The following is a 9964-nucleotide window of genomic DNA, read 5'->3' on the forward strand; positions in this document are numbered from 1 at the left end:
AAGGCTGACTACCTCTGCATCTAGATTGATATGGAAGGGAAGGACAAGTATTTTATTTTTGACCATGAGAAATGTGGTACTAAATCTTCACGTCAGATATCTTGAATTTGAAAACACGTTTAATACGAAAGAAAACGTCAAATTTGACAGATCCGAAGTGAAATTTCTCCGTTCCACCCATGCGCGAGAAGTTGAATTTTTTGAATAGAAAAGCTTCATATCTAGATGATGTTAACCTTTCCGTAGAAATCTTGAACATCTGTGACATTTTTTCCCCTATATAAACACAAATTGCGTAGGGCTTTAGCATCCACCTTCAGTTAAATATCTATACGTGTAGATTGGGCAGTGATCATGGAGGCACTGAATGGAGCTGATCTTCCTCTTATTGACCTCTCTCTTTTTCCCTCACAAAATGTTGATCAAAACCAGCTGGAAAGCCACGAATTTAATGAACTCAGGAAGGCTTGTCAGGAGTTGGGTTTTTTCCGGGTGATCAACCATGGAATTGATTCAACTCTCATCCAATCAGTTGAGTGCAGGATTAGAGATATGTTTGCACTGCCTGCGGAAATCAAGAACAGAGCTATTTTCCCCATTTTCAACACTGGGTATGGTCCATCTGAAGTACATGAAGTCACAAAAGACTCCACGCCTGAGAACATGTGCTTTCCATGGGATCACCTGCTTCCCAACTCAGTTGAAAAAATCTCTGCCAAACTATGGCCGCAAGGAAACCCTGCATTCTGGTAACAATATTGTTTGGAGATTCTTCTAAATTGAAAAATTCAGTGCTTGTATTTTTACTTAATCTCTTAATGTTTATGCAGTGAGGAGTTGAATGCGTACAAAACCCAAGTGAGGGATCTTTCTCATAGGATTCTGAAGCTCCTTGTTTGGAGTCTGGGCGTGGACATTTCCAGCCAGTCTGCATCAGAACTGTTTGAGAAATCGTATGGAAATCTTCGGATGAATTACTATGACAAGAGCACTGAAAAGGAGATGATCTCCAAAGCTCACACAGACATTTCATGCCTCACAATACTGTATCAAGATGATGTTGGAGGTCTCCAGATCAGAACTAAGGAAGGCAAATGGATGGATAGTAAGCCTTTGCCTGGATCTTTCGTTATTAACATTGGCGACATTTTACAGGTAGATATTTTACACATGCCTTATAGCTTTTATAATAAATTTTATTTTAATAGTTTTCTAATGATATAGATAATTATATGTAAATAATTTAAATTTAGTTTTTTTATAAAACTTTAATTATACAAATTTTATTGTAGATGGGGATAATGTTCAATTTTATAAATTAATATTTTATTACAATTTTTAAGTGATATGTATATCATATAAATTATTGTAGATGTGGAGTAATGGGAGATATCGCAGTGCTGAACATCGTGTAGTGTATGGAAAATCGAATAAGAATAGGTTATCAATGGCCTATTTCCATGATTTTTTGGATGAATTTGAAATTCGTTGTCCAGAAGAGATGATTGACCAAGAGCATCCACGATCATATAAATCAGTTACAAAAGGAGATATTGTGGCATATTATAAGAAAGTGGGTCCAAATTTGTATACTCCTTTACACTTCAAATTGCACTAGTAGAACAACTTATATTTAAATAAGATAGTTCCATCTAATATCATGTTTGGAATTTTGTAATAAGACGAAGATTAAACATAAAGAAATCTCAACTAGTTGTTGAGTATGGTTTATTAGTAAAATAATATTGTTATAGATAAATAAAATGCATTTTTTTGTGACTGTTTCACTACTATTTTGTCTCAATGGCCAAAGTAGATGTCCATTGCTTTGATAATATTTTAAAATGTGATTTTTGTAACTTCTTATATATGTTGGCAGCATAATGATGAAATTTATATTAGGTTTCTCTCAAAATTTACAAGGTGATTCCATGCATGTAGAATTAATTTCACACTAATGGATTTGATCTTTAACATTTTAAAATTTGAATTTAAATTTTGGTGTACTACTACACATTCCTTTCTCACTAATAGCTAAATAAACCCATGTTTGCATGATTTATTGTAAAATACCTATAATTAAAGGTAATTAGTTGTTTCCATTTGATCATTTGATAATCATTTGCAGACTATTCACATTCAAAGAGAAAATCATTATAAGGATAATTCTTTTGGTGCACTAAAATGGATCTAAGTTTAGACACTCATCTTACAAGTATTTTTGAGGTTTATTGTTTTCAATAAATGACATAATTATAAATCCAATCTAAAGGTATTTCTAAACACCAATTTTGTTTTTTTTCTTGAAGTCTTCTTGATAGTATATTTAAGTGTTATAATTAATTTTAAATAATTCCATAAGTGTGATAATATAAGAAATCATGGATTATTTGTAAGAAATAAAAAACTTCAAAGCTATTTTAATCTATTAATAATGATAGTAATTCCTAAATATACTTAACAATGATATACTAATTAACATTTGATGAATCTCAAAGAAACATGTGTAAAATTAGTTAATCAATGAGGTAAGGGGCATGATGGATGGGAGTGGGAGTGAGAACACCCAGTATTGGTGTAATTTTGAACCTGCAATGAGGTGTTAGGGTTACGCCTTTTGGGGATGGAGTCGAGGGTGAGGATTTTGATGATGATGATGCAAACTCGTATGGGGTTGAGGCTGCTTGGGCCCTACTTCATGTTGGATTAGGAAGAGTTTTTGTGCACTTTTATGGTCTATTTTTCCCTCCTTTGTGTTTTCTTCACTTCTTATTGCTTTCCATTTTGGTCTCTATCATGACCATGAGGTGGGTTCTGTCTAAGGCATTTTGGGTTCTTCTTATTTGAGGGTTTGCATGTTGTTCATAGTTTGTCTTCTTCCTTTGTTCTTTTGGCCTCGACATCCTTGTTCTCATCTTCTTTAGCTAGTGTTCCTTTCTCCTAGTCTTTTCTCATGTGGTGTTTGTTTCTATTTTTCTAAAGTGTGTTCCTTTTTTATGTTCAAACCTTCATTATTTGTCTTGTCCTCTTCTTGGATTTTGGCTTTCTACTCTCTGGTTGTTATTTTTGGCATTCTCTTTTTGTGGGGTGGTTTGGGTGTATTTCTTATTGCCTGGTCTTCCTTTTGTATCCTGCCTCATTTTGCCCTGGGTTGTTTTGTTCCTACTATGCATGGTGGGGAGTTTGTAGTGGCTATCTTGCAATCTTTGCTAGTGACTCTAGCATTTTTTCTTGCTAGTTTGGTGTTGTTTTTTGGGCTTTGGGCTTTGGTCTACTTGGGATGGGGTTTTATTCTTTTATTTGTCTATTATTGTGTTGCTCTTGGTGGTTTTCTTGGAGGCGGTGGCTCTCGCTCCATATGGAGCTATTCTTGTTGGGTTTTTCTATTTTTGGTTTAGGGTTTTTACTATTTTTGTGGATGTTTACATCCTGCTAGTTTTTGATGGAGCCCTATTTTCTCATGTCATCTGGTTCTAATAGTTGGCTTGTGCTGATCTTATCCTAATTTTCTTTTGTGCTATTCCTATTGAGGCAGAGTCTTCTTCTTTTGAGGTGGAGAATCTTCTTATGGGAGAGCCTAGGGTTCGACTTCTTCACTCCTTGTTTCCTCTTTTTTTGTTCCTATGGAGGTGGAAATGTATCATATTGGGGTGGAGAATGTCTTAGCTAGAGAGGTTGGGATTTGTAGAAAGGGTGATATTGTTGTTTGGTTTTTGGACTTTGGCTGCAAGGGAGATGTTGCTTCCCTTTCTTTCCTTTCTTGTCCTTCTTCTCCAATTGAGGTGGAGACCAAGTTGGAGATTGTGTGGATGGTTGGGGGAGCCATCAAACCCTTTGTTGTTTCAAAGGAAGGTTACGAGAGTGTGTATAATACACATTATTCCAATGAGTTTCTTATGTAATATCTTTATGTTACTACTGGTGAAGGTTACGGGATCCCTATTAAAACCCATTATTAAGGTTAAGGAGCCTACAAAAACCCTTTACTCATGATTGTATGCGTAGTCTCTTTTGTTGGCTCCAGCCTTCTATTTTTACAACCATTTCTCTAATGCTTAGTTATCATTGTTAGGTTGGCTACTGATTGACTATGTTGTATCTTGTTGCAACATTCTATTAGTGGGTTTTATATTGTTACAAAAATTGAGGGTTTTAGGCCCCTTCGAAACCTGCTTTACCCTTAATAAAAAATATATTATGAATCTTAGCCTCCATTAATTAACAATCATGATTAATTAATTATCTTTAAAAATGAATTTAAATATTTAATTTTGATAAAAATGCATCCCCTTCTTATTCAACATTCATGTCACATAAAAGGTTGAATCTTTCCAAATAAGAAAACCCACAACCTTCAAGAGTAGAAAGAGCAACATAATTGTTGAAGAATTAAGACTTTTACATAGGAAACAATAATATTTAACACCAATATACCATATCTAAATCAACCTTGAATGGCTAAAATAACTCTTTGTTAATTCCTATCATCACTTAGTAATAAGGTATAAATAATTAAATCTAGACCTATTGAAGCTAAAATTATAGAATTTTATTGTAGTATTATTACACAAAATCTGAAAAAGAATAAAAATAAAATCCACTTGTAGTAGATTTGAAGTGGTTCAAATAAAACTATTCTGACATAGCTTTTGAAGTATTTAAAATTATTTTTTTGCATCATTAAAATGATCTAAAATTTTCATAGAAATTATATTGTTCAACTAATAGACTAATGCCCCTTTGAGATATGGATATCTTCCTAAATAACCTCCCAATAAGTAAGATGAAAAATCCATGAAGTATACTTTCAAAGTCATTCCTATGCATATTCAAATAAGAATTTCGTCTATCCAAATTTATATCCAAACATTCCATCACGGTCTCCAATTTTACATGTTTTCCCAAGATTTTTTCCAATCACATTATTTTCTCAGTTAACTCTTCTATTGAGTTTTCGTGGACTCCAAAAATTATATTGTAACATCTTATTCTAACCTTCAATTCCAAAGGGAAACCTTGGACATATCCCATTCATACCTCATATCCATAATTTTTTTTTTACATTTTTTCTAAATTCTCTACCACTCATCAAATCTTTCAAATATGACACTAATGACTAGATTTGGCTCCTATTTTGTCTTGAAAAATATTTTTCTTCACATGGTCATGGATTTACATGTATTTCAATGATGAATTGTGATAATTTATAGTTGTCCATGAATGTAACTATTGCATTCTATTTGTAGATGAACTTCACATGTATTCTAGATCATTTGTATTGTAAATTTTGTGGGATTTCACTTATTTTTCATAGAATTTTTATGGACTTATAAAGTTATTTTTTGCAAGAAATTCAATGACCAAATGAAGTGATGGGAGGCTGCTCCAAATTCTCTATAGGATATGATGAGCTCCATTTTAGATGTTTTATTTAGACCTTTTATGTTGTTTAAGACTCCTTTATATTTTTAAAAGAAACAATGTTATATAACTTATATCTATTTTAAACCATAACCTTGATCAAACCTATGATATCTTGAAGCATTTTTGAATAAATGTTACAAATGCTAATTGAATGTGTTTTTTGGTTATGAATGATGATAAATGTTATATTTTAAATGAACTTGAATGTACAAGTATCTTTGCATATTAACCCCTTGAATGCAACTGTCATGAAGGCGTCTAAGGTTGCTGAAGAAGCAATATTTATGTAGTTTTCAAGACATAGTAGAGCTTTGAAAAGGTCAAAGACACCTGACTTGGAAGGAGTCAAAATAGTTACAAACAACTTATTAGTTGTTATGGCAATCAAGGACTCTCCAATTCAGTTGAAGAACAATTATCCTTTCATTTACTCACAATGTCTACTAGTAGAGTCCATATGGGAGGAGAATGTAATGAAGATTAATTGCCAGTAGCAGAGTCCTATTTTGTTTTGACCTTCTTGATCCTAGTTTTCATGTTTTCAATAAAAGCCATCCTTATGGTTATAAGAAGTTGAGTGGATATAGTAGCTAGTTAATGATAGCCTTTTCTTTCTATAAATTCACCAAGCCTTTCCTCAAAAGGGCTAGTTGAAAAAGATATGCAATTTACCATTTTGTTAGATTGAGTATTTTGAAGTAAAGAACAAGTTTTTGTTATCTCTGTTATCAATATGAGTGAATGGTGAAATTATGAATGCATAGTACTTGGGCTTCAAGTTAATCACTAGGAAGAATCATCCCAAGGGGCCCACTTGATGAGGATTCCATTCATTTAGTTTTTAGTTGTTTTCAATTATCTTCATAATATAGCTTTAGTGCTTGATTATTCAGGACAGTCATGGAAACTCTATTATGTGACTGTTACTGCAACCAAGACATATCAAAATAGTTTCTTTCTATTGTTAAGAGTTTTTCTATTCTACAACAAGTTTTAGCAACATTTATTTTATGGTAGATAGTTAAGGGTTATTAGGATTATTTGCTTCTTGTTATTTCCTTTCATGCTATTTTTTTAGTATCTCTTATCATTAGGATTAGAATAAATCAGTCTAAGAAACTCTTAGTGCACAAACAATGTTGTCCCATTTCAAGTTTTATGTCCTTGGGTTGATAGATAAATGAGATTTAATAATAGGGTTGTTGGCTACTTAGTGAGGACATCTGGTCTCTAAGTTGAGGTGTTATGCCCAGTTATTTACCCATTTTTGGAGTCCTATAGGATAAAGACTAGTCTTTTTTGTATTTCCGCATAACTGCAAGTGTTGAGGATTTTATATTTTTTTGTCTACTACATGTCCAATCACCTTCCAAGTAGCACATTTTATAATTCATAAAGTTAATTATTATTTTCTCATTTAATTTTTATAATCAAAGGTCTCCTTAGTCATTTGTAGATCTTTAGGATAACTTTTATGTGAAAATTATAACATGAATTCTAGCATAATATTTCCTCTTACCATATATTTTGGTATATTTGTAATATTGTTATATATTATATATAATTTCTTTTTATTGTACCGTTTGATCATGTAGATGGTTTAAATATTATTGTTTGATATATAGGTCCATCCCCTTATTGAGAGCTCTTACACAATTGTGGTACGTGTAATGAAATAAGTATTTAATATATAGAGGTACGCATACTTGTTTTTAAAAGTACATGTATTTCAATGATACATTGATAAATTGCTTTTAAAATATATATGTTTTCATAATTCATTTAAAATGTGAACTTGACTATTTTGCACTTCCATCTAGATTCTAATTTTTTTGTCCCCTTAAGCCATGTCCTTATTATTTTGATCCCCTTAAGCCACATGTCCCAATTGTACACCCACCCCCTTAAGCCGAGTCATGTCCTAATCAGTTAATTTCCCCTTAAGCCATGTCCTATTTAGTTCAAATGATCCTCTTTTAAGTCACATGTCCTATTTCTAGTTTGATCTCCTTAAGTCATCTCCCAATTATGCCCATCACCTTCAACTTGCCTCATGCACATCCTAATTAGTTAATTTCCCCTTAAGCCATGTCCTAGTTTTAACTTAAATTCACCCTCCTATAAATCCTATATATAATATATATCTAAATATTTTTTGTTGTTGTAGGTTTATCTTAAAGTAGTTTTTTGTTGTTGGTGGCATGTGAAACGAGTTCATGAATCTTTAGAATTAAATGAAGATATCCAATGAATGGGTAAGCATCATTTTTTTTGTTAAATGTTTAGTTTTAATTTCTATATTTGATGTTTTTCAATGATAAATTGTTCCATCCCCTTCCTTGCCACATGTCCTGATTATGTAGATAGATTCCCTTACAGTTTGCCTTGTCCTAATTAGTTCAAATGATCCCCTTTTAAAAGCCACAAGTCCTATTTAGTTAGATCCCCTTAAGGGCCTCACATGTCCTAATTAGTTAGTTTCCCCTTTTAAGCCATGTCCTATATAGTTCGATCCCCTTTCTTGCCACATATCCCAATAAGGCCTACATCCCCTTAAGCCATGTCCTAATTGGTACATGCATCATTTTTTTGGTTAAATTTGACTTAGTTAATATTTTTGTATTTTTAATTAAATTTGACTTAGTTAATATACATGCATTCAATAATTTAATTCTAATTAAGTTATGATTAATTTTTTTTTGTGTGCATGTAGGTACATCTTGTAACTACTTTTAACTATGCAGATCTAATTTATCTAGATCGCTTTTGAAATTGTGGAGATCTAATTTATCTAGATCGCTTTTGAAACTTCTTTTAATGTCTTAGATTGGATCAAACTTATAGAATACTTTAGATTTCAGAATATTGAGCTCTTTAATATATAGATTTAAGACATGTGTGGATCTTGAAACTTTTAAATTTGAGATGTGGATGAAGCTAAATTATTATATTCAAGAGATGTGCACCTGGATTAAACTTTTTTATGTAAGATTTTAGTACACATGCGTGCATACATGTGTTATTTTAAAAATTATCAATTTCTTTGAATTTATTTTTAATGTATACAATGTGTGTACATGTGTTATTTTAAAAAATATCAAAATTGCAAGTGTTTTATTTTTAATGTATATATGTATGTGTACAAGTGTGCTATTTTTATAAATATCAATTGCTCATGTGTATGTGTACAATTGCACTTGCTTCATTTATTTTTAATGTATTTATTTATTTTTAGTATGTACGTACACATACACATGTATATAGATTTAATTAAAAATAAATGAAATACATAGCTCCAGATGATTATAAATAAATAAATAAATGTATAAATATAATGCCCATGAAACATGTATGTATGTGTACTAGAAGAACTCGAACGTAAAACACACACACACACACACACACACACAGACACACACAGACACAGACACACAGACACACACACACACACGCGCGCGTGCGCGCGCGCACACACACACACACACGCGCGCGCGCACACACACACACACATATATATCACATGTACATGTGCATATGTATATCAAGTCAATGTGTGATGTTCAACAAGTCCACATGTGGTCAACATGAAATACAATCAAAGTGTACACACAAAATAAACAAGTCCACGTACACATGTATATGTATCAAGTCCATGCTCAAAATGAAATATATAATCAAAGTGCGCAAAATAAACAAGTCCCATGGGATGGAATGATCAATTGTTAGTAAACTGCAAGACAAAAATGTTCAAGTTTGTGAGAGTTATACGTAGTTCATGTGTGTATATATATATATATATATATATATATATATATATATATATATATATATATATATATTTGAAAACAATTTAAAAATTTCAATTATAAGTTCAATAGCACATACGTGTACATGAGTAGGCTCATCTCCTCTAGACTCCACTGAGGGCTCTGCATCTCTAGGTGCAACTATAGGGCCAGTCGATGGCACTGGCATCTCATGCTATATAGTACATACACATATATATAGATCAAGATCAATGATTTAAAATAGAAATTTAAATTCAATTTATATTTAAAATGTTCAATTTGAACTAGAGATAATTTAATGTTCATACACATGTACCTGACTCAGATCATCTCCTCTACGCAATGTATCCTGGGCGACATCAACAAAAGCTTCACTATCAACAAGATCCTACAAGGTATTTTAAAAAGAGTTGTGTCAATTATATGCATGCATGTATATATACAAATTAATTTAATTTTTAAATTTTTTAAAATTTAAATCAACATTAAATACCCGAAATACAAACGATGTCTGCAGAAAACTAACAAGAGGGTCAGGATGATCATATGGCCCATCTAAATGTAAACTCATCCTGATGGTCATATCCACATTATCAACAAAATTAATTAAATATAGATATTAAATCAATTAGACATGTTTATTTATTTATTTAAAATATCATGTAAGTTTGATGAACAAAATTTATTAAATCTCTAAATATATATATATAAATTTTAAGATAGAGTCAACGTACTGAATCTCTCTGCTCATC

General features: G+C 31.8%; 1 protein-coding gene across 1 annotated transcript; it reads left to right on the forward strand.

Annotated features, from left to right (window-relative positions):
* The first annotated feature begins 325 nt into the window (after nt 1-325).
* LOC131048141 (codeine O-demethylase-like) lies at nt 326-1682 on the forward strand. Its single transcript, XM_057982014.2, has 3 exons — nt 326-749; nt 831-1155; nt 1373-1682. The coding sequence occupies exons 1-3, from the start codon at nt 355-357 to the stop codon at nt 1616-1618; spliced, it is 966 nt and encodes a 321-aa protein (XP_057837997.2). The 5' UTR covers nt 326-354; the 3' UTR covers nt 1619-1682.
* Nucleotides 1683-9964: the final 8282 nt, after the last annotated feature.

This window comes from Cryptomeria japonica, chromosome 1 (genome assembly GCF_030272615.1).
Source record: "Cryptomeria japonica chromosome 1, Sugi_1.0, whole genome shotgun sequence".
NCBI lineage: Eukaryota > Viridiplantae > Streptophyta > Pinopsida > Cupressales > Cupressaceae > Cryptomeria > Cryptomeria japonica.